The 26,102-nt window shown below is 43.3% G+C and overlaps 1 protein-coding gene across 1 annotated transcript; it reads right to left on the reverse strand.

The window, feature by feature from the left end:
- Positions 1–3,431: 3,431 nt before the first annotated feature.
- LOC114688740 (major urinary protein 20-like) lies at positions 3,432–6,743 on the reverse strand. The gene is made up of 7 exons (XM_037202614.1): positions 6,507–6,743; positions 6,018–6,154; positions 4,922–4,995; positions 4,125–4,240; positions 3,849–3,855; positions 3,673–3,762; positions 3,432–3,504 (listed from the first exon to the last, which is right to left on the reverse strand). The coding sequence occupies exons 1-7, from the start codon at positions 6,612–6,614 to the stop codon at positions 3,467–3,469; spliced, it is 570 nt and encodes a 189-aa protein (XP_037058509.1). The 5' UTR covers positions 6,615–6,743; the 3' UTR covers positions 3,432–3,466.
- Between the last annotated feature and the right edge of the window lie 19,359 nt (positions 6,744–26,102).

Below are 26,102 nucleotides of genomic sequence, written 5' to 3' on the forward strand. Positions count from 1 at the left end.
ATGTCTGTGAAGTGAGAGTCTAGTCTCAGTGGCAGGTAAGACAGCTGCTGAGAGCTTGGAGGACTGCAGGGAGGAGGTAAAGGATCATTCCACTCAGGTCTGTTGTTTTAGATGACTTCCAAATGACCACCACCACATTAAGGGACAGGAAGGTGGTGGGCAGGTCCTAGAAGCCAATCTAGAAAATTCCAAAGTTCCAGTCTTAAATCTCTGTCTAGATAGGGTATCTAAACATGGAGAGGTTGAGAGGCAAACAAAAAAAAAATCCTCTTTGTTTTAGAGAGCCCAATGAACCCCATTTATAGCAAAAGGAGAAAAACATCAAGCTAATTCTGTAATTGGTAGAGAAGAGCTGTCATTCATTTTAGCCAGAGAACAGACATGTTTATAGATGGCAAATGATCTTGCTTTTGCCATCTCAGGATGGTCTTGCCTAATGTTGCTGTTTTATGAGGTTATTTATGTCCCATAAGACCTTGCGGGCCAGCCATGAGCATCGGGCCAGCTTGTTGAAATCTAAGAGCCAGGCCAGCCCCAAGATGTCAATGGCTGCTTTGATCTCTCACAGGGTGGTGGATCAAAGTGTTACTTTTTCAGCTCTCCCTTGCTCTGTTCACTGTCTCAACAATGCTTTCTGCTCAGTTCCTCCTTGCTCTGTCCTGTAGCACGATCTTAGAAGGTCTTATTAATAAAAACAAACCCAAGCCAGGTATTGGAGTGAATGCTGGAAGATCAGAGAAGCAGAACAAGCCACAGCTACCTCATCCTGCCAGTTCCTCAGCTGATCCAGTTTCCTCAGACTGGAAGCCTCTGTTCTGAGTTCTTATCCAAATGAATCTCAGCTGAACTGCTTCTCGAAAGCCTGAATGCTTAACCAGCCTAGTTCCTGGTTTTCACACCTTATATACCTTTCTGCTTTCTGCCCTCACTCCCTGGGATTAAAGGTTCACTTTCTGGTATTAAAGGCATGAGTCACCATGCCTGGCTGTTTCCAATGTGGCCTTGAACTCACAGAGATCCAGACAGATTTCTGCCTCTGGAATGCTAGGATTAAAGGTGTGAGTGCCACCATTTTCTAGCCTCTGTATCTAGTGGCTGTTCTGTTCTCTGACCCCAGATAGGGTGCACAATATTTTGGGGAACACAATACCACCACACTATCCGCTATGGGATGCCTCAGAAAGGTTCTTCTCTACGCCCGTAAACGAAGATCTTCACACCAAAAACTCTTTCGAGAAAGAGATTTATTTGGGAAGGAGGAGTCAAGGAGAGTAGCTGCCTCTACCAGGGTGGAGAGAACAGCCTTTTTCTAACTGACCAGGCAGGGTGGGTGGTTTATATAGGATGTATTGAGGTTCGAGTCAACCAATGATTGGTTAGTTTTTTTTTTTTTTCTTCCCAGGGATTGGTAAGTTTTGTGGGCTAGGGCAGAGATGGCCCTGATTTCAGAACCAAACTTTGTTTCTTTCCCTAGCCTTTTTTTTTTTTTTTTTTTTTTTTTGGCTTTTTGACACTGCCTCAAAGGCCAGGGCACATTTCTTTCATTGACTGATTCTAGGCACCAAGAGTGTTACTTTGGTATGAGTTTCAGAGTCAGGGCATCTTTGCTTGGTACTGGGTTTGGGGATAAAGTGTTCACTTCTCTGGCTCGGGTCCCAAACCCAGGCTGTGTTTCTTTCCCTGGTTCTAGGCTCCAGGGTCATGGTGGGTTTTTTTAGCCAGCCACTTTCCCTATACTATGGATAGAGGAAGTGTGCAGCAAGACTGTGTTCCTATGGAATTTATGAGACTCTGTGGATGGAGGAAGTGTGCAGATGTCTGTGTTCCTATGGTCCTTATGAGGCCACTGAAACAGGAGACCCGAAGAGCAGGCGGCACTCACTGGGCTTAAGATTATTGCAGAGGAGGTAAAATCCTGAAAGTCAGGGTAGATTCTGCAACATGAGGAAAGACCTTGGGTACAGGATCCAGGAGGTCCCTCATTCATTCACTGTCAGTCATACATTTTCTTGGACACAGAGACATATATGTAATTGCAAGGGTAATCTTTTATTGAACAGGGAGAGGAGGACATTCATGGAGAGTTGTGGGCGTGGCAAAGAGAAATTTAAAAGAAAGCCTTTGATTCTCCATGAGTCCTCCCAGGTAATCAGGGAAGATTCTGGGGATGCAGGGAGTAAGCTTTCCTGGGTGTCAGCGATGGGAATCAGATCACAGAACTTGTCACAGGACGGTGTGTGGACAGGGAGGGATGATGCTGAGGTCCAGGTGAGGGGGCCCCACTCGACACTGAGTAAGCCAAGAAGAAAGAACACAGAAACTCATTAAGCACTTGGGTTGACTTCAGAACACAGAGCTATTCTATCATATAGAGCAAAGGGTGAAGAAACAGACTTCCCATGTCTTCTAACTGATGGTACTTACCAGAATACAGGAATGAAAGGCATAGAATAAATGACTTTTTCCTCATTGACAACATATAAAAAATAAAAGGAAGTAATGGAAGATCTGAGGGTTGTTCCCACTGTCTTTTGCATAAGAAGTTCTGTTGTGGGATATTTGTACACTGTGTGAAGATATGTCACTGTGATTGGTTTAATAAAGAGATGAATGGTCAGTAACAAGGCAGGAGATTCAGCTGAGACTACCAGGCAGAGAGAGAGAGAATCCTGGGAAGAAGAAGGGGCAGAGTCTCCAGCCAGAGGACATGGAGAGGAAACAGGAGGTGCAAGATGGAGAAGAGGTAATGCTATGTGGATGTAGATTTAATATAAATGAGTTAAATTAAGTTATAAGAGCTAGTTAGGAACAAGCCTAAGCTATAGGCCAAGATTTCATAATTAATAATAAGTCTCAATGACATTATTTGGGAGCTGGCTTGTAGAAAAGAGAAATATTTGCTACAAACCTCTGAAGAACTTTCAGTAAATTGAGGAATAATGATAAAAGTCTTGGCTACATTTAAGGACTTTCACACGTTATTGGAGAGAAGTCTTGGAATGAGTGGGAAAGAGGACAGGTGAGGGACCCAGTGAGCTCTCCAGACTGGAGAAGTACAGACCAGGCAGTTCCATTCCCAGGTAGGAAGCCAAGGCCGTACAGATTCAAAGGAAGACGTTCTCGCAGGAATGGGAGGGAGGCAGACCACAGACACTGACGAGCATCTATGTTCACATTCTTAATGACACTGAATGCATTGCTGAGCCCTTTTCCACCACCGGACGGCAACTACGTAAAGCACATGTCCTTGTTTTCTTGCTTAGTTGCTTGGGTCACTTACTTAGAAGCTCATGGTAGGACTAAATCACAAACCCAGATAATTCGAAGCTAAATTTCAAGCTCTCCTCAAAGGTTCCTTATCAAATTATTTTTATTGTAATTTTGAGGCACAATGCTAATGCTTTTGCAAGGGTCTTGTCCATGCCCATCCCCTCTTCGCTCTCACTGGAGATTACCTACCAGAAGCTCAGGCCTTTCCTCCATCTCGGGCCTGGAGACAGCGATCTGCAGGGTGGGAACAAGAACACGTTCAGGTACCAGTTCCACTTTATTTCCCCAAGAGAAACCAGATGTTCCTCCAACTGTAACACATGTCTGGTTGCCGATCCCTTGGGTTTTGCCCTTCAAGGATATAACAGTCAGGAGGAGAAAAATAGATGAGTTCTGACTTACCAGCCTCAGTTAGGTCCAATATGTTTTCCTCAACAATGCCATGCTTCTTACATAGCTCCGCAAACTTTTCCTTGATTTTGGAACTCAAGTCTTGTTTCCGGGCTGTGGAAAATAATAGTGACAGTAATGACTGCATCTTGTGTATTGACCACATTCGCTGAGCTGAATGATGGGACCGGGCTCCTCCAGAAGGATGAGGAAATGATTGACAACGTGATTGACAGGCATAGATATGACCTGTCCTGAATTTGGCATTCATAGAATATCTTTCCTGGAGCACTGAGAGACTTCAGAGTCCTCCACCACTGAGCCTGAGGGATGCCAGAGGTGAGCGTCTATCTCGAGGAGGTAAGAAAGAGGCAGTTCAGGGCCCGGCTGGAAAGACCATGTCAGAGCTATGGTTTCTTTCTTTTCCTTTTCCCAGCCCAAGATCAGTGTCTGTGTGAAAATACTCTACCATAGAGCTCCATCAGCTGGAATGTCTCCCCATTGTTGACATTTCTGAGATGAAATATAATATATTCATCATAGTCTGTATCAAGCATATTAAATGTATTGTATCCATCATCTGTGGAAGAAATGAAACACAGCTCAGAAAATCTTTGGTCCTCAGGAAACAATGGGATCCTTTTACCTCTTCTCCCCCATATCTAAAAAATTAAAATGCATGTTGATAGGTGAAAAAGTCTGATGCTTTCCATCTGTCACTCTTTGGACTTCATGAAGTAACTTCTAGGAGAAGGACACTGATAGATCAACCTCTAGTGAACAGTTAGCCACAGCAGCAGTTCACCCTCTGCTATCCCCTCTGCGGCCTACCTACCTCCCTCAGCAGCTTCCAGTGACATGCCTCTGTCTTTCATAAGCTCGCTGTGTCAAATACCTGCTGCTGTGTCCTATGCAATGTGCACGGGTGGCGGTCACTGGGGCAGAATCAGACAGATGGCAGGGGATGAGAAGCCATCTGGTTCCACCTGCCTGTTGCAGGATGCTAGCTATTAGATGCCCCAGTTGTGTTAGCTAAGTAAACAACGATCAGGAAGCAGCTGAGATTCTGAGGAGGGTTTGGGTGTGGTTCAGCAGTAGAGAAGCTGACTAGTATGTACAAGGCCTGAGTATGTACAATGTGTGAGCACTTGAGAACACACACACACACACACACACACACACACACACACACACACACACGAAGATATTAGGGTTTACTAAATTCCTTATGGATAGATGTATAGACTCTTTCTGTACTTACATTCAACAAAATATTCACCATCCTTTTCTGTTTCATCACAAACTAAATACAGCCCGGTGCACACTCCATTTATTCTGTAAAACAAGGTGAACTGGCGCTGAAGGACATTGATAGGCTGGCTTTCTCAGCCTCTGATCCACCCTTATCTCCAGTTCTGATTCCATTTAACTTCCGAATATTTTTGTAAAATTAACAAAAGACGTTTATGTGCATTGTTTTACTTATATCTGATACTTCAGCAATCACACTGACCCATCATTTAAAGAAAGAACGACAATCACTTCGCGTCACTGTGACAATGTGACTTCTTCCCAGCGTCACTGCCACTTGTGCAGATTATCAGCCAGATGTCCATCAAGCATCAAATTAGTGCTTTGCAAATGTTTCCCGATGCGCCCCCCAAATCCATGGAGGAGAATTATTATTACCCACCTTTACTGCAGGAAAATGTGAGTTGAAGGGGTGGATATTTTTGGCTAACAACTAGTAAGAAAAATTTAATTCATGATCATATATTCTTAAGCTGTGCTATACTGTCTCATTAATTATGGTTTCAGAAATGTCTCTGACCTTTACTTATCCCACTCCCAGGGAATTTATTGCTGTCACCAACTTTTGTCTCTGACTTTTGAAAAATGCCCTGGTTATGAAATTTTGGTTTAGTGTCAGATGGGCGAACTCTAGTTTTGGATACAGGCTCAGTGTGTGTGTGTGTGTGTGTGTGTGTGTGTGTGTACATGTACATGCTATGAGGGGCATATGTTTCCATATACATGTATGTGTGTGCGTACATGTACATATACATGCTGTGAGGGGTGTATGTTTCTCTGTGTATATATTTGTGTGTGTACACACAATGTATGTACATGCTGTGAGAACTATTCATATATATGTATATATATATGTATATACAAACAAATGTGTGTGTATACATGTACATGCTGTGAAGGGATATGCTTCTTTGTGTATATATACCTTTTTCTGTGTGTGTGTGTGTGTATGTATGTGTGTGTGTATGTATGTGTGTGTGTGTGTAGAGGCCTAAGACCATCCAGGCGTCCATTTCCCCTTTCTCAGCTAAGAACACCACACTTACTTAGTATAGAGTTTAAAACCTATGGAAGAGTTCTCGAAGACATGGATGTCCTCCACAAAAACTCTCATGCTGCCATCTTCTTCTATCATTTCTCTCTTGTCAGAGGCCAGGCCAACGGAATACCATTTCCCCTCAATCTGTAATAGATAAGCAGGTCGTTAAGGCAGGAAGGGCAGGGACAGCACATGGACATGTTTCTACTCTAACCGTGGCCTATGGGCCAGGGCATGAGCAGCCACAGGATTAGATCTCACATCAGTGGGCATAATACTTAACCTCCTGTCTCTGTCTCTGTCTCTCTGTGGGCGTGAAGGACCCCAGGCATTGTTAGATATGGATAGCATACAAGTGGTCTCACTTCAGGGTCTGAAGCCAGTCATTTGTCTAATAGATTGAGGAACTGCACCCCTCCCCTCCAAGGACCCACTTGACTTCAGAGTTCCCCGAAGCACCCCCGGAGTCAGAAGTTACTGTTCCCCATGAGTCTACCTTTTTTGGATTAAAGTTCTTTCCCATGGCACTAGTTTCTCCTTCTGCGTGGACACAGACTAGAGTCAACACAAAAGCCAGCAGCAGCAGCATCAACAGCAGCTTCATTTCGGTAGGGAACAGAATGGTCTCTTCGTCAGGACTGAGTCTTTCCCGGTGGGACTGCCCTCTGCTCCCCAACGCATTATATACTTTCTGAGTTCAGTGGATTTCTGTTTTTGTTTCTTTTTTTGGATCTTCTCCACCTTCCCTCAGCCTCTGCAGAGTGTTTTCAATTACTGATGTGAGTCCATGGATTGCTCCTGCCCTTCTCAGACTTGGTAGTCTGATCTCCTAATGATTGATTTAGTAACCTTATATTTCTCAAAACAAATTCTCAGAAAAATAGTGGATGCTCTAGAGAGCTGCCAATGGAACCTGCCCGATGTAACTTTGGATCTGGCTTGGAATCCGGAAGCCTGTTCTGGGTGTTGTGGAGAGGATGGAGCTGAACTGGGAGGTCAAGTGTGTAGAGAATTTTTGCTCTGAGACTCGAGTGGAGTATGGAAGTAGATGTATTAATCATTTTCTGAAAATATTTTTTTTAATCTTACATTCATGAGTGTTTGTTTTGCATGTGTGTCTGTGTGTTACTGCATGCCTGGTGCTGTCGAAGTCAGAAGATGAGTCAGTCCCTTGAAACTGGTTCTTGTAGAGGACAGAGTTCAGTTCCAGCCACCAAATGGCAGCTCACAACTGACTGTAACTTGTTACAGGGGATCACACACACGCTTTTGGCCCCTGTGCCCTCCTGCACACATGTGATACATTTAAACTCATGTAAGCACACACACATAAAAATAATATATATACATATATATTTATATATGTATATATATATATATATATATTTTTTTTTTTTTTTTTTCTGGAGCTGAGGACTGAAACCAGAGCCTTCTGCTTGCTAGGCAAGTGCTCTACCACTGAGCTAATTTCCCAACCCAGTTAATTTTTTTTTTTGAGACAGGGTTTCTCTGTGTAGCTTTGTGTCTTTCCTAGAACTCACTCTGTAGCCCAGGCTGGCCTCAAACTCAGAGATTCACCTGCCTCTGCCACCCGAGTGCTGGGATTAAAGGCGTGTGCTACCACCTTCCGGCTAATAACAAATATTTTTTAAAATTTAAAGATTATTAAGAAAGGTCCTCCCAAGGTGAAGCTGACAGACTCCATCCCCAAAGTCCTCCTGAGCTTTCTTCAGAGAGCAATAATACCAGAATGCAAACTGCCAAGTTAATAGTCAAGTTGCATCAGCTAATTTTTTTTTTTACCTGAGAGACCTTTAGACTTCAACAGACTGGACATAATCTCATCAATAAAGGAAAACAATATTTTTCAAAGTCATAAGTTCCAAGCAGGAATTATGCCAAGAGTCTGCTTACAAAGGCACAGAGTTACAATGGGAACATACTTTGTACCAGTACAAATTTCACTTACCCTGGAACCAGAAACATAAAACAGTGTTTGATGTGGGGACATATAGAACTCAAGAAAGAGGCAGGAACTTAAGATTTATTTTATTTCAACCTTGCACCAGCTCTATATGTTATGTACTATTTTATTCATTTGACCATAGTGTGAATTAAGACTCAGAAAGATTAAGTAAATGTACAAGGTCATCCAGCCAGTCAATGGGAGAACTTAGGTTTAAACCCAAGACCGTCTGACCCAGGAGGCCTCTGTCCTTATTAACTCTACTACACAGGTCAGGGTGTTTGTTAACAGAAGGGACGATGCTAAACAGAGGAAGAGGAACAGACAGTACTGTAGACCTTCAACGTGTCTGCCTGGTAGGCAGGACTGGATAACTGCACATGGAATTCTTTCCAATACAAAACTGTGGGTGTGGGTCAAGATGGAGTAAATGAAGGGTGACTACAGCTCTCTCCTGGTCTACAAGTATTTGATGGGTGAACTGGTGAACGGTTGACTTGGGGTGAGTGTTTTCTCTTTCTCCTCTTCCTTTTTTGTTGTTTATGGTGTGTGTGCACATGAATGTGTGTGCACATGGGTGTGTGTGCACATGGGTATGTGTGCACATGGGTGTGTGTGCACATACCTGTGCCTATGCTAGTATATGGAGAAGTCAGAAGAGGACAGTAGACATCTTCCTCTATCCCTTTTTCTCCCTTGTTCCCTTGAGATGACAGGGTCTCTCACTGAAACTGGAGGTTGCTGTTTTTCAGCGAGGCTGGCTGGCTGGCCAGCAAGTCCCAGAAATCCTCCAGTCTCCATTCTCCACTCATTGCTAGGGTTAAAAGTGCATTCTGCCATGACCATCTTTTAAATGTGAGTTCTGCAGGCCTGATCTGACCTTCCTGGAACCCTGCATAGTAAGTGCTTACCCACTGGTCCATCTTCCCAGCACCTCACATGTAGGCTGGCCCTGAACTTACTGTGTAGCCCTGAAATGCCTTACATTTGTGGCAATCTTCCTGCTCCAGCTTCCTAAATACTATGTTTGCGGGTTGTAGACCCACACCAGCCACATAACCAGCCAACAACCCATTTTTAACTAGCTGGCATTTCTGAAACTAACTTAATAAAAGCAATAGGTTTAATGACCTTGACCTCAGTCTCACTCTCAACTAATTGAACAAGTAGCTCATTCAGAAAGCCTGTGGAAACACTCAAGTCATTTATATGACGCCAAGGTGTTTTCAGTACCAAGAAGTGTAGCAAGGAACACACGTTTATTTGATTCAGGTCCCAGGCAGAAATATTCCATAGTCTCCTAGAAGCCAGAGTGACAGTACAAAGTGCTAACACTGGCTTGACATCTGTCTTGTATGAAGCAGGAACACTAGGTCACAGTTTTGCTAAGTCATTGAGAGGGGAGAATGCGGACCCCAGAGAGACCAGCACCTCACAGGTGAGAGGAGTCTGAGGCAGGTAACAGCTGTGACTGTCAGCTCACCACACTCCTCACAACCCAGCTACAAGCATGGAGTGGGTGAGGTGCCTACGCCAAGGGCAGGGTGATTACAGCAGCGTGGAGCTCACACAGGTCCTGCTCCCGGACACACTGCCTCTGAGCAACAAGATATCTGGAATGAAGAATGGTTTGTTTTCTGGATTAATCTCCTCAGAAGACTTCTGTAGTCCATGCTGCTGCTAGAGGCCATGTTGGTGTCCATGATCCGTAATGCCACAGCAGGCTTTGTTGATGTCCGTGGCCTGTGCGGCCACTGGAGGCCATGTTGCCATCTGTAGTCTGTGCCGCTGCCGGCTACCATGGCAAGGAAGCGTCCTTTGCTGTCCTCTGACTGCAGACTCTTCACTGAGAACAAGAGCGTTGGCGGCTTCTGTGACAACAACCCCCTCAACAAAGAGAGCGAACAGTTCAGTCAGGAAATATTGACGAGAGCCCTCAAAACAGTAATAGAGATGCTGAGGTGCAGCTCTTCCCAGTCGATGGCTTGTGGCATGGGTGTGGCGGAAGGACTCACTTCTCTTTAAGGGGCCGGCCACTGTGGGTTTGACCATGCTCCAGGAGTGTATGGGCAACACAATTGGAGGGTTTTGGGGGGTGGGGCATGAGGGTGGGAGGGTGGACCTGAGAGAAATGGGGAATGTAATGGGGTACCTTGTACAAAATTCCCAAAAGTTAATAAAATGTATTACATTGAGGAGATACTTAACTGTCTCATTTCTGGAAGCTGTTACTCTGAGAACAAGGTATTCAACTGAGTTTGTTTTTTCCTGTGGTCTTTCTCATTGGTTGGATTGTAGGCGTCTGCCTTCTTATGTCTTCAGAAGTATTCCCTCTGTTCCAGCCTGTGTCCTAGTCATTTCTTGTAAGGACACTGGGCATATTATGTTAGAGTCTCCCCTAAAGACCTCCTCTTACCATAATTACACAAAACCATACTCTCAGGCACTGTGGGTGAATCTTTCAATGCCTGTATTTTTGGTGGGCACAGATCATCCCATAGCAACTCATGTGGGTCCATGAGGAGCTTCACAGACAGGTGTATTTCATATAAAGGAGAAGCAAGTACAGAGTTTTAAGAGTTCAGCAGGAGCATGGTCAGAGGTGTGCTTTTAAAAACTCATCTGACTGTATCCAGATAAGAAAGAACAAAAGGAAGGCCCATGCTTCAAGAGCTAAAGAAGGTGCTAACAGAAGTTCTCAGCCTGTGGGTAGTGACCCCACACAGGGGTGGCATATGAGAAATCCTGCACATCAGATATTTACATTACAGTTCACCACAGTAGCAAATGACAGTTATGAAGTAGCAACAACATAATTTGATGGTTAGGGGTCACCACGACATGAGGAATTGTACTAAAGGGTGGCAGCATTAGGAAGGTTGAGAACCACTGTGCTAGGAGATCATGAAGGAAACTACTGGAACATGCTGGCAAGAGATTAGGTTAGCTTCCTCCCACGATGGCTGAAATGAGAGACTTTCAGAGAGAAACTCCATGGTGGGCATTTGGTGAGCGTGAAGGGTCAAGATCATTGTAATTTCCTGTGTCTTTATGTAGATAAATTTAGAGTCATTGTGATAAACACCATGACCAAAGCAGCTTGGGGAGGAAACAGTTGTAGTCCATCATGAAGGGAAGTCGGGGGCAGGAAGTCAATTCAAGAACCTGGAGGCAGGAACTAAAGCAGAGGCCACAGAGGAAGGCTGCTTCCTGGCTTGTTCCTCTAGATTGTGAGCCTCCTTCTTCCTTAATCAGGACCCCTGCCAGGGTGGTGTTCCATAGTGAGCTGGGCCTTCCTGAGTCAATCATTCATCAAGTAAATGCCCCGGGCACAGGCTGGACAGTGGCCAGTTTTATAGAGGCATTTCTTGAGGTTCCCTCTTTCCAAACAACTCTGACTTGAGTCAAGGTGAAATAAAAACAAAAATGAAAAAGTAACCAGGGCAGTTATTAATGAAGGCAGAACAGACAGAAACCAAACCAAAAAACTCTACACAAGAAACAGAATAAAAATTACCCCTTTGGCCAGTGTTCTGAGACCTGATGTCTGTGTCCCTGTGTACAAGTGGGTGTGAGGGTGGTTTGTATACTGTTGACTGATATAAGTAGAATCTGGTGAATGAGAGTTGGTGTGAGAATGCACACATAGAAGGTCCTGGGTTTGAATGTAGGTCCTTTGTGATGTAGACAAGTCTTCCTTCTGTCTGCCTTTTCCTTTTCTATCTTATTCCTCATCCTTTTCTAAGTATCTGGCCGTGAATAGCCTCATGAATTATGCTCAGGACTTTCCCCTTGGAATGTATTGAGATGACTCATATATAACTGTCAGTCATTTTATGGATCAAATGAATTGTGTTGGCACTTCATGTAGTTCAACTGAATGTTAGTGATATTACAGTTGGCATTGATTCTTTTTTACCTGAAGAATAATTAATTAGTGGTTTAAAATTACAGAATTTAAAAATATTTTAGTCATGAATGTGAAAAACTTAAAACTAGATGCTTGCCAGGTGGTGGTGGCACACGCCTTTAATCCCAGCACTGGGGAGGCAGAGGCAGGAGGATCTCTGTGAGTTCGAGGCCAGCCTGGGCTACCAAGTGAGTCCCAGGAAAGGCACAAAGCTACACAGAGAAACCCTGTCTCGAAAAATCAAAAAAAAAAAAAAAAAAAAAAAAAAACAACCAAACAACTAGATGCTTAAAGAAGTGCTTACGGGACATAAGTCAAGACCTCAGTGCTTAAGAGTGTCTCCAGAGATGCTTCCAGAAGACCAGAGTGAACTCCAGTTCCTAGGGACTAGAGTGAACTCAAGTTCCAGAGGACCAGAGTGAACTCAAGTTCCAGAGGACCAGAGTGAACTCAAGTTCCGGAGCACCAGAGTAAACTCAAGTTCCTAGCCCCCACATCATGATGCTTACAACCACCTGTAACCCCAGCTCCAGGAAATCTGACCCTTTGCCTGGCCCCTACGTGCACTTGAGCACACTTGGGGCTCTCTCTCTCTCTCTCTCTCTCTCTCTCTCTCTCTCTCTCTCTCTCTCTCTCTCTCAAATAAATCTTAAAAATAAAAAACAGTATCAAAAGAAATGCTAAAAATCAGGTTATTATATGTGCCTATGCAGATGATATGGCGATCCCTGGCTTTGTCCTTCATAATTCATCTTATAAACATCATGGTGAGTTTGAGAATTGGTTTTCTGAAGGGAACTGGTTTTCAGTTTTGATGTTGCCACTTTATTTTATTTAGGTTCAGAAGAAATTTAAATAATTTTTGAATGGCGACAGAGAATGGACTTACTTGAAATGGAATTTTTTATCTCCAATCTTCAAATCTAGTGACATGCATTTATTTATCATAAAACAACTAAATAAGTTTTATTGTGCATGAAGTCCCAATTTGTGTGACATTCAGTGTTAAATAACTGTGGTGCTTAACTCAATTGCATGCAGTTTTTCCATCCAATAAGCAATAAAGTTTTGATAGACAGATACAAACCTGGAGGCGACTGGTCAAATTACTGACAAACCAAGGAAGGACTGAAGAAGGCCACTTGATTTAGCACCTGGAGATTATAGGACAGACCCAGCCACCTGCGGTGACCTTTGCAATACAAATGGGTAGCTCTGCTAGGCTCATCCACACATGACAGAGTAAGAATCTTAACTACACTTCCCAGCAGCCATCTGGACTCTGAGGACACTCAAGAAATTGGCAAAGGTTGATTTTATCTTAGGGGTTTGTCAGACTGGGAGGCAAGTGCAGCAAGGCGCAGGGTTTCCCTCTACTGGCCGACTCAGAGATGGCTCAGAGGTTAAGAGCACTCGCAAAGGATCTGAGTTCAGTTTCCAGCACACATGTGAAAGTTCACAACCCCTCTGAATCCAGTTCCAGAAGATCTGACACCCTCTTGTCATGCATGAGGTGAACAGACAAAACACTTATACACATAAAATAAATCTGAAAATTTTATACATAGACAAATTGGGGTTTGGAGAGATGGGTTAGCAGTTAGAGCAACAGGCTGTTCTTCCAGAGGACCTGAGTTAATTCCCAGCACCCACATGGTGGCTCACAACCATCTGCAACTCTAGTTCCAGAGTTTTTAATCTACTTTTAAATATTAATCTCATCTTTCATTACAAAATTTTCAAGCTTACAACCAAAAGCCTTGGTTACTATACTTTTAGTCTTTGAGTTACATTCCTTGACCAAAATCCATAACCAAAATAAGTATCTACTCCAGTAAGAATAAAACATTGTCCTTTCCACAGAGGAAGTGATCCAATGTAGTCAACCTGCCACTAGATAACTGGCTGGTCACCCAAGGTATTAGTGCCATATATGAGGCTCAGTGCTGGTCTCTGCTGTTGGAAGATCTGACACTCAGCAGCAGCTGTAGCCAGGTCAGCCATGGTGAGAGGAAGTCCATGTTGTTGAGCCCATGCATAACCCCCAACTCTTCCACCAAGGCCACTTTGTTCATGGGCCCATTGGGCAATGACAGGAATGTCTTGGGGAGAGGCTGACTGTACACAGAACGGGTCATCCTATCTACTTGATTATTCAACTCCTCCTCAGCTGAAGTCACCTTTGGATGAGCCGTTAAATGAGACATAAGTATCTCAAACCCTTTGCCCATTTGGAGAGATCTATCCACATACTTCTTCCCCAGATCTCTTTCTCACCAATTTTCCAATCACGCTCTTTCCAAGTCCCTGACCATCCAGCCACTCCATTGGCTACAGCCCAGGAATCAGTGAACAATTGCACATCTGGCAATTCCTTCTTCCAAAGGAACTGTATCACCATGTGTACTACCGGAAGTTCTTCCCATTGTCAAGATTTCCCTTCACCAATTCCTTCCAGGGGTTGTAATGCTGCAGTTGTCCACATCTGGACAGCATAATGTGCAGCAGAGCCAGCAGTAAACTAGGCCCTAGTCTTCTCTTCCTCAGTCAACTGATCATAAGGGATACCCCATGAGGCTATACGTACACGATGCAGCAGATAGCATTGTAACACATGTAGAAACCGTGGGCATTTGGGTGACTTCTTCATGTAACTTGCTTGTGCCTTTAGGACCTGCTTGGTCCCAATCTCCTATAAACCACTTCCATTTGATAATAGGTTACTGCTGTGCACATCCTACTTTGTGACTTGGTGGGTCTGATAACACCTAGTTCATGATGGACAGTTCAGGTCTCATGGTAACTTGGTGACACATTGTCAAACATTCAGTTTCCACTAAGGCCCAATAGCAGGTCAAGAGCTGACTTTCAAAGGGAGGACAGTTGTCTGCAGATGATGGCAGAGCCTTGCTCCAAAATCTCAAAGGTATCTTCTGTGATTCTTCTAGGGGGATTTACCAAAAGCTCCAAACAACAGCCCTATCTGCCACTGACACCACAAGTACCATACAGTCTGCTGGATCAAATGGCCCAAGTGGTAGAGCAGCCTGCACCGCAGCCTGGACCTGTTGAAGAGCCTGCTCTTGCTCCAGGCCCCACACAAAGGTAGCAGCTTTCTGAGTCACTTGGTATCTGGAATGGAGTAACACACCCCAGTGGGGAATGTGCTGTCTCCATAACCCAAACAGGCCCACTAAAGTTTATGCTTCTTTCTTGGTGCTGGGAGAATTCAGGTGAAATAAATTATCCTTTATCTCAGATATCCCTGCATGCCCCATACCACTGGACTCTGTAGCTGAAAGTTTTTCTGTGTCCCACCCAGTCCATAGCCACTCAGACCCAAGTAAACACACAGAGGCTTACATTAATTGTAACTACTTGGCCATTAACTCAGGCTTACCACTGACTCGCTCTTACACTTAGCTCAGCCCATTTTGTTAATCTATATGTTTTCACATGTTCTGTGGCTTTACCTGTGTGCCATTACATGTTGCTCCCTGGATGGCAGGCTGCCGTCTCCTGACTCAGCCTTCCCAGAATTCTCCTTGTCCACTTATCCCACCTATACTTCCTGCCTGGCTACTGGCCAATCAACGTTTTATTAAACCATTGTACAAAAGCATTATCCCACAGCATTTTCCCTTTTCTGTTTAATTAAAAAGGAAAGTATTAACTTTAATGTAGAAAAGTTATATATAACAAAACAGTTATCAAACAAGAATTATAGTTACAATATCTAGTCTGTATTTGACAAATTTGAAGAAAATATTCTATTTATTCTATATTTGTGATTCTAAAGTTTTATGTCTAATTTATCTTTTATCATAACCAAAGAAAATTATAACTATCTAGTCTTTAACTACATCAAAGACCTCAGAAGGATATAATATTACCTAAGTAAACAGGAAATGCATTGTAAGCAACTTCCAAATATCTAGAATGACAGAGACAGCTGGCTGCCTAAATAGTCATCCAAAGTTCCTCTGTAACATTGGAGCATCCATCTTCAGCCCACAGGCCTAGAGTCTTTTAGTCACTTCTCCGTGTGTCCTGTAGAATATCTGGCAGTCTCCTTTGTGAAGCAGGAACTTGAAGGGCCATCTCACCTTGCAAAGTTTAGTGGTTACCTTCCCATGGGTCCTGAATGTCCAGTTGATACAACATTTTGTGAAGCAGTCCAGGCAAGAACAGTTTCTTGCCCAAATGGCTATTTTGCCAAATATAGATAAACTATATATGCAGAAGATAAACTCCATATGGAGTGTCTTTGATGCCCATCTTTCTCTTTGAGTGCTACCAGGAGCAGATGTGTCTCACTGTCCAGAAAGTCTAAGTTTTTAAAACATTTTAAATGTCATATTCTGTAGGTCTTTGAAGTGTTTGATGATCACCTACCTAATTGAAATATATCTATGTATACCTAGAAAAATTAACTAACATGACTATAAGTGTGATTATCATAGATGACTAATTATTAATCTGTATTTCTTAATTATCCATTACAATTTAAATGAGCTACATAAACATAATACCTTAAACAAGAGTAGAAATATACATACAGTATAACAAAATTAACTTTAAATTTGTATCAATAAACTAAAATCCATAGCAATGTAAAACATTATAAACAAGTTGCTCTTTAAAAGTAGATTCAATAATCTACTCCTTCATCCTATCATATCAATATTCTATTCACCCCCACACACTTTTTTTCTAGAAAGATATTGACAATGACCAATAACAATTTGTAACCAATAACCTAAACAAAGACAAACATCCATAATCCATTTTGGGAGGATGTGGGTGTAGTTTTCTAGGCTACTTCCTGCTGATAGAGAGCACTGTATTCTTATGGGGATCCTGAGAAAATTAAGAATTATAGTTAAGTCCTGACTGGAATAGTCTGTGAGGCTGCATTGTCTGAGTCAATTGCCTTGAAGCTGTTTTGGATGTTGGATCATCTGGGCCATGGTGTCTTCACTTGCTAGCTCAGTCAGTAGAGCATGAGACTTTTAATCTCAGGGTCATGGGTTTGTGCCCCCATGTTGGGCGCCATATGTAGCTGAAAGTTTTCTGTGTCCCGCCCAGTCCATAGCCACTCAGACCCAAGCAAACAACACAGGCTTACATTAATTATAACTGCTTGGCCATTAGCTCAGGCATACCACTGACTAGATCTTACACTTAAGCTCAGCCCATTTTGTTAATCTATGTTGCCACGTGTTCTGTGACTTTACCTGTGTGCCATTACATGTTGCTCCCTGGACAGCAGGCTGGCGTCTCCTGACTCAGCCTTCCTCTTCCCAGAATTCCCCTTGTCTGCTTATCCTGTCTATACTTTCTGCCTGTCTAGTGGCCAACCAACATTTTATTAAACCAGTGTACAGAAGCATTATCCCACAGCAGGATTCCTAAGAATTTCACTGAAGTAGAAGATCCTTGAATTTTAGTTGAATTTATTTTCTATCTTCTTGATACACATATGTGTTATCAATGAGTTCAAAGTAGTTACTACCTCCTGCTTACTTGGTCCAATCAGCACAATGTCACAAGTATATTGTACCAATGTGATATTTTGTGGAAGAGAAAGATGACCAAGATCTGTTCTAACTAAGCTATGACACAAGGCAGGAGAGTGAATATATCCTTGAGGTAAAACTGTAAAGGTATACTGCTGGCTTTGCCAGCTGAAAGCAAACTGCTTCTGGTGGTCCTTATCGACAGGTACCATAAGAAAAGGGCATCTTCTGGATCAATGGCTGCATACCATGTACCAGTATATGTGCTAATTTGCTCAAGTAAGGACATCATATCTAGCACAGCAGCTGCAATTGAAGTTACCACCTGATTAAGTTTTCGATAGTCAGCTGTCATTCTCCATGATCCATCTGTCTTCTAAACTGGCCAGACAGGAGAGTTAAAGGGAGATGTGGAAACCACCACCCCTGTATCTTTCAAGCACTTGATGGTTGTACTAAATTATGCAGTTACTCCAGGAATGCAATACTGTTTTTGATTCACTATTTTCTTTGGCAGAGGCAACTCTAAATGCTTCTGTTTATCCTTTGCAACCATAATAACCCTCACTTTGTTGTGGAATATTCGTTTAACCAGGCCAAGATGTGTTACATTTGTTTATGCTGCATTTGTTTAATGGTGTAAGGATGTATGTTTTAGGTACCTGATTGGTCTAATAAAGAGCTGAATGGCCAATAGCTAGGCAGAGAAAGATCGGCAGGGCTGTTAGGCAGAGAGAATACATAGGAAGACAAATCTAGGCTCAAAAAGAGGACAAAAGAAGAATGAGAGAGAGGGAGAAACCAGGGGCTAGCCACCCAGCCACCCTGCCTGCCACAGAGTGAAAAGGAAAGACATATAGAATAAAGAAAAATAAAAAGCCCAGGGGCAAAACATAGAAGAAGAGAAACAGGATAATTTCAGTTAGAAAAGCTGGCTAGAAACAAGCTAAATATAGGCCAGGTATTTATAACTAAGAATAAGTCTCTGTGCCTTTATTTGGGAGCTGGGTGGAGCCCCCCTCCCCTGCCCCCCGAAGAAAGAGAAAGCCAACTATACACTCCACAGATCAGGAAACCAACCTGCCAACTTCTAAGTATATCTACCCCAATTACACATTCTGGAACTGGGGGAATAACCACAGGAGGAGTTTGGGGACCCACTGGGCCTACTGTGAGTCAGGCATCAGCTGGCCTCTGTAAGCCCCCACTTTTACTGGAGGGCCACAATGTTTCTTGGGGGTCTCCTGGAATCGGTGTCAAATCAGAACCAATATCCAACAGACCCCAGAAAGTCTGGTTGTTTCCCTTCCCCCAGGGTACAAGTTACCCTTGTAAATGGCCGTAGGTCCCTCTGGGGAAGAACTGGAGAAAGGCTAACTCTAAAACTTTTAGGTATCTTATCAGGATCTTTCCTCAGGGGAACCTGCCCACCCCTTCATTCAAAGGGTTCTGGGTCTGCAAACTGGCTCAAGTCTGGAAATGAATTAACTGAATGAGATTATCTTTTGCCATGATCCAATTCAGCCTTTCTTTCGTATGTTTGAGAATTTTTCTGCTTATACACATCAAACAGAAACGCAACAGGATTCTTATCTATTTCATGCCTGGAAATACAGTGATTGACTCACCAGTACTCAAAGTCCATGAGTTATGCCACTATAAAATTCACCTTGCCTGTGCTGACCATTACAGGTTAGGCCATTATGAACATTGCTTTGTCTGTTGTGGTGGTTTGAAGGAGAATGGTCCCCAAAGGTAGTGGCACTATCAGGAAGTGTGGCCTTGTTGGAGTGGGTGTGGTCTTGTTGGAGGAAGTATGTGTCACTGTGGAGGCGGGCTTTGAGGTCTCTTTCTCAAGCTTCCCTCAGTGTGACAGTCAACTTCCTGTTGCCTGCAGGATGTAGCAGTCTCAGCTCCAGCACCTCGTCTGTCTGCATGCTGCCATGCTCCCCTTCATGTTAATGACTGAACCTCTGAAAATCTGAGACACCCCAATTTAATGTTTTCTTTCTAAGAGTTGCCGTGGTCGTGGTGTCTCCTCACAGCAATAGTAAACGCTAACTAAGACATCTGTGCTGCCCATTCTGATAACCTTTCCTTGGTGATTCAGTGTTACCAGGCCCCTGCTATTAAATGCACTGCCTTTAATCCATGCAACTGAGCAGCAGCATCTCCAACCTTAAGGTCTGGTGCAAGAAAAAGAGTGAAGACAAAGCTCTTCACAGGTGCTGGTGACCCCTCACCATTTTGTGTCTTACAGGATTTGTGAAGGGCGTGTCTTCTGGGCCTTCCCATTGTGGGGGATTAGGTTTTACACAGTGTAAAGTCAGGTTTGCCCTGAGCTTTCGAATCCCTTCATCATCACTAAGCCAAGGGATATCAGGCATCTCCACTTCCCTTTCAGTAGGCCAGCTTTTGACAAATGCTTCAGCCAACCATTCTAACTTCTGATATCTTTTTTTTAACTGTACAAACCTCCACATTAAATCTAGAATCTCCACTCAGTGCATCCCTATCAATAAACTCAGCCTGATCCAATCTTGTGTTCCTTCTACAACTATTTCACGCCCTTAAAATCCATTCCCACGCATATTCCCAAAACTTCTGCTTGAATAAATTATCAAACTCATTAAACTCCTTTGTCGTGCAGTGCCCCTCCTCACGGACTACACTTTCTACCTCCCGTCTAGTGTTTGCTTTGCCTTTGGTCTAGAGGCAACTATTGTGGTCCCGAGGGACATCAGTACTGTCTTGCCTGCCCTCTCCTTCAGGGGAAGTCACTGCTGGTCTAGCAGACAATGAAGGATTAATTTCCTCAGTCAAAGGTAGAAAGGGCAATATTTCAGGGGTGGGGGTAGGAGTCCATCTGCTGAGGGTGGAGAGACTTCTTCCTCAGGTGAGAAAAACAGTTGAGAATTTGAGGGTTCAAAGTTCTCAGCCTCAGTAGGGTCTCCTACACATCTCCACCCCAAGCTACAGGATACTAGTCTTTACTAATCAATGCCCTTACTGTGACCACTGAGACACCCTCCACCCTCTGATGCTGAGACTTGAATTTTTGTTGTAATTTGGCCAGTCTGAGGGCTTCAGTTTGGTTTTCTTCAACTTGTGCTCACTGGCTGCTGGAGAGAAGATTATCTTTCTGAGTACACTTAGAAACCTTTAGACTGTTTATGTACATCTGGAGCTGATCAATTTTATCACCAAACTTGTTGTTATCCTTCACTGAGATACTAAAACTTGGTTAATTTTATCGTGGAGCACATTCTTTTCCATTGTCAGTTTATCCAGAGATGTTAGGAGCAATCAACCAGCACAATTTTCCTTTTTGTCCCACAAATTGTCAAAAGTTTTCTATAGAGAGTCATGAAATCCATCGCCTCTCACAAATGCTGAGTCAGGATAATCAAATGCATCCCTCTCCTTAAGTTCGTAAAATAGCCCACACCATGGGCATTCAATACTCTCCGAGCTTCTAGGAAAGGTTTCAGTAGCTGGGGAGGCTTTTGAAACTATAGGTGTTGGCAAATTGAAAACCCTATTCCAGATACTTAAAAAATTTAGCCTTATGCATCTGTTATTCTAGAACTGCTTACAGTACCAAAATATGTATTCGTCAGTGTTCTCTAGAGGAACAGAACTTACATAATGAACATATATTCAAACTTTTTTTTAAAGATTTATTTATTTATTATGTACACAGAAGAGGGCGCCAGATCTCATTACAGATGGTTGTGAGCCACCATGTGGTTGCTGGGAATTGAACTCAGGACCTCTGGAAGAGCAGTCAGTGCTCTTAACCTCTGAGCCATCTCTCCAGCCCCCATATATTCAAACTTAAGGAGATATATGCACATTATATATATATATATATATGTGTGTGTGTGTGTGTGTTCAACTAGTCCAACAACAGCTGTTTACCAGTGGAAGGTCCTAGAATCCAGTAGTTGTTCAGTCTACAAGGCTGGATGTCTCAGCTGGTCTTCAGTAGATGCTGGAATCCAGAAGATGTAGGCTCTAATGCCAGTGCAGCAATGGACTGCTTGGGAGAGCAAGCTGGCAAACAGAGAGCTAGCCCTGGCACCAGAAGGTGTGGCCCAGGTTAAAGATGTATCTTCCCCCTTCAAAAGATCCCCCTTCAAAAGATCCCCCTTCAAAAGATTCCCCCTTCAAAAGACTCCCCTTCAAAAGATCTGGATTAAAAGTGAGTCTTCCCTGTTTCAAATTATATAATTGAGAAAAATAGTTATTTCCAGATGTGGTCAAGTTAACAAGCAAGACTAGCCAGCACAGGTTTATTTTCTACATGTTTGCTCTCTCTCTCTTTCAAAGAATTCATGCACTGTGATATCTTTATATATTTTCCCACATCATTAATCCCCTGTTTTCCAGCCCACAGATCTCATTTGCATTCTATCACAATGTATCCCTCTAATTAAATTCTTTCTCCACTAGACTCTTCTATTTCAACTTCAATTACTTTAAACTCATTATGGAGAAAAATAAAATTTCCAGCCTCTAATAGGTTGCCTACCTTTCTGTCAACATTCTCAGCTCATTACCAATATTCTTCCCATCTCTGTAGCTAGAAACCATTGTGTCTTTATTATTCATGTGCTATCATTTGTGTGGTGTTTTTTCTTTTTTATATCCTGGACTTAATCCCACACTAAATTCGTACTAGTATCACCTGGATACAGCCCCATGTATTGTAATGTGAATGGTATGTGTGGTGGCGCATATGCGGAGACACACCTATGGAGGTTAGAGGACCAGGGAAGTGGATTCCCTCCTTCCACTTTGTGGGAGCTCTGCCTGCTGAACCACTCTGCCAGCCCCCAATGCTTTCGTTTGTTTTTATAGCTTGGAGCCCTTGTCTCCACTTGGTATCGGTGATGTTTGCTTATGCAATAAATTTGGAAATACTTGTTCTTCTAATTTGTTGAAGAGTTTAAGAATAATTTTTATAAATGCTTCTTTGTTTGGTAGAACTCACCAGTGAAACTATTAGGTCCTGGGTTTGTTCTTTGTTTGACGTTTTGGCTATTTAGTTTATTTGCATCTGGGGAACAATGGTAATAGTAGTCTGAGTTCACTGAGCACTCCCTAATCTAGGAACAGAGGTAACAGTAGTCAGTGTTCACTGAGCACTCCCTAATCTGGAGAACAGAGGTAACAGAAGTCAGAGTTCACTGAGCACTCCCTAATCTGGAGAACAGAGGTAACAGTAGTCCGAGTTCACTGAGCACTCCCTAATCTGGAGAACAGAGGTAACAGTAGTCAGTGTTCACTGAGCACTCCCTAATCTGGAGAACAGAGGTAACAGTAGTCCGAGTTCACTGAGCACTCCCTAATCTGGAGAACAGAGGTAACAGTAGTCCGAGTTCACTGAGCACTCCCTAATCTGGTAACAGAGGTAACAGAAGTCAGAGTTCACTGAGCACTCCCTAATCTGGAGAACAGAGGTAACAGTAGTCAGTGTTCACTGAGCACTCCCTGTGTGTTCACAGAGAATGCTTCCTTAGGCTTTTACTAGAGTGAGAAGTGGAGGTGAGGTGAGGATTTCCCTGGCACATGGCCCTGGAAGAGGGAAACAAGAATCCTTTTTACCTAGTGAGCTCTATCTAATGCAGACTGCTTTTGTCCTGTCCTGGGAACTTTTCCTGTCTGGGATTGGATGTACTCCACTAAAGGCATAGATAACAGCTGAGGGAAGTGTTTGGAGATAAAATGAAGTGTAATTCAGACCTCTAGGTTCTTTCTCAGACATATCTCAAACTTGCTCTGTGGGCTTGTATCAGCCATGTTCCTTCATTGACACCCCCTTTCCATTTCTGTAGCAGAGGGAGGTTGTGAAAAAGTCGTTTGGGCCAATATTGGCTGATATAAACTAGAGTGCCTCCCTTCCAGTGAAAATCACCTTAGAGTCCAGTTTACTGGTCACAAACATCACATAATATGCTCCCAGTGTAATGGGGCCTGAGACCTTAGCACAACTGACTCCATGATGGAAGTGCCATTCAGGATGTAAAACTCAGCACACAGACAGCACCACCAGCCAAAATGGAAACAAAGGCTTACTTCATCAAAATCCATAGTTTTGGAAAATCTCAAAATGCACTAACCTTGCTTTTTGGCTTCTGTAATTCTGCTTCTGGCCAACTGTTCTTGTTGACTGAAGTATGTCAATTCAGAATGTGGTTTTTTTTGTACTTAAAAGCTCACCCCGAGACAGGCTCAGGGCTACACTGAGATCCCGAGTACCCAGTGTAGTTGCTGGCTGGCTAATAAAGACTTCCTACTTACATAAACCCATGCCTAAACAGTCTTCTCTGGTGAATACCCCCACAATGCCATGTGAAGGTTTTCCCTTGGTTTTTGTCTTCTCAAGGAATTCAGTTGGTGAGAAGATAGCTCCAGGAGAACATTTTAGCAGCGAGAGATTAAGTCTGTGATCCCAAAGAGAGCACTGGAGAGGAGCAATACAGTAAATTCTGTGCTTTAAGGAGGGGTTGCAAATATTTACGAGGTGAGTGGCATATCCTTTTGTTACAGGGATCTTGGGTAAGAGTGGTCATCTAGACATATTGCTAAGTTCATCTGTGGGAGGGACAAAGAACCCCACATCCTGGAAAGAAGACCCCTCAGACAGAAATGTGAGATGAAGATTGGAGAGAGGAGTCGCTGACCTGTGACAGCTGGAGATCTGAGTGAGGGGCATGAAAGCAGGCAGCAACTTGAGAGTGAAACTAGAAGAGAGACCAAGAGTCCCCAGCAGAATCTGTGACAGGTTCTGAGAACAGCGGACGGAGTGCGGTCACTGATTGACTTGGGAACGGAGAAACACCAATCACAGAGAGAGAAAAGAATATAAAGGACAAACTTTATTAGAACCGATGAACAGAACCCAAAAGGGGATGGGAATTGTCCTGGAGATGAGAGTCACCACAGGGGCTCTAGGTCAGACATTTTATAGGCTATTGGGGGTCCTCTTGGTCCCATCCAAACTCCCTCTCCTCCCTGATTGGTTCTGCCAGGACTCTCTTCTCCTGATAGGCTCTTTTACCCTTTAGTAACAGTTACAATCTCCTGGGGATGGGGGAGGGGATGGGGAGTCCATAGGGGAAGGGAATCTAGGTGGGGTGGAATCCCACAGAGGGGGGAATCCCTGGGAGTAAGGAACAGCCCTTCTTAAAGGGGTCAGCCCTCTCCAGATGGGCCCAAGTTTCCCGCCTTCACTTTTCTCCCCCAAATCATGGTGGTCTAGATCACTCTCTTAAGGTACTTCTTCCCATGATCCTTTTTGTTTGTTGTTGAAATAGGTCATCCCATAGTCCAGGTTGGCCTGGAGCTTACTATGTAGTTGAGGATGGTGCCCGACTCATGACCCTCTGCCTCCATTCCCAAGTGCTGAGGTTACTGGTGTGCGTTACCACACCCCACTAGCACAGTGCTGCTGACTATGTTCTTGCTGATTTTCATGTCCTTTTGATAGGAGATCTCGTTATGCAGCACAGGCTAGCCTCAAACTCATGATTTCCTGGGGCACAGGAATAACATTATTACAAAATAAAATAATTGCAAAATAGGCCCCTAGGATTCGGAATCGAGGTCAGTGGAAAATTCTGTGTGCCATGATGTGAATGTCCCCTCCAAGCCCCATGTTGAAATTTAACTGTCCTTTTGTGCTGATGCAGACCTTTGAGGGATGAATAAAGATGGTTGTGTGACCGTTTCCTGGGGAGGCATGAACAACTATCTACTCACCCCACTTAAAGAACCTATGACACACAGGGGTAATGATGCCACCGAAGCCCAGTTGGTAACCAGTGGGCTTCTAAGGGGTCCTCGCAGGTGTCTGGGTAAGAGGTCACTTACAAGAGCATGGATGACTCATAGGCAGCAGCTGCATAGAAAGCCCAGCACAGGATGGGCTCACAAAGCCAAGGGGCTCGACTTGCAAGCACCAATCCATTTTGTTGTCTATTTATTTTATAATTTTGTATCTTTAGACTTTAACTTAATTGTTTTTTTTTTTTTTTTTTTTTTTTTTTTTTTTTTTTTTTTTTTTATCAGTTCACTGTTCTTTGAAGCCTCTTCACTGCATAAGCGCTTTACTATTTCTTTATTTATAAATAAGACTTTAACTAAATCTCTATTGTTCTATTTATAAATAAGACTCAAGATTCAAAGGCTGGGGTGAAAATCTGTCAGTTTAGAGAGGTTGAGTAGCAACTAGCTAATCTTCTTTCCTTGCTGAAGTCTCCCCAAAAGCCCATTCTCTGCTCCACCAAAACAAACAACAAAACATCAGAATCCCTCCCTTCTATTTCTTGTGCATCTCTCTGTCTCTTCCAGATGCCCTCTGATGCTCTGTGATTACTCTCTGTCAACTAGTTGCTAACTCAGCCTCCTGATGCAAGGTTAATTTATTTAATTAATGCAAATGCTAACTCAGGGTTCATAGTGTGATCGATATCCCCCAACAGTGGGTGTTTTGTCTGCATATGTGTCTGTGCACCATGGGTGTGCCTGGTTCCCATGGAGGCTAGAGGCCATTGGATTTCCTGGAACAGGAGTTGCAGCTGTAAACTGCCATGTGAGTTCTTGGAATCAAACCCAGGTTCACTGGCCCACACATAGGTTAGTGCAGGCCAGAGGGCGATGTCAGGTGTCTTCCTCTTGCTCCAAAAAACT

This window comes from Peromyscus leucopus, chromosome 2 (genome assembly GCF_004664715.2).
Source record: "Peromyscus leucopus breed LL Stock chromosome 2, UCI_PerLeu_2.1, whole genome shotgun sequence".
NCBI classification, from domain to species: Eukaryota; Metazoa; Chordata; class Mammalia; order Rodentia; family Cricetidae; genus Peromyscus; species Peromyscus leucopus.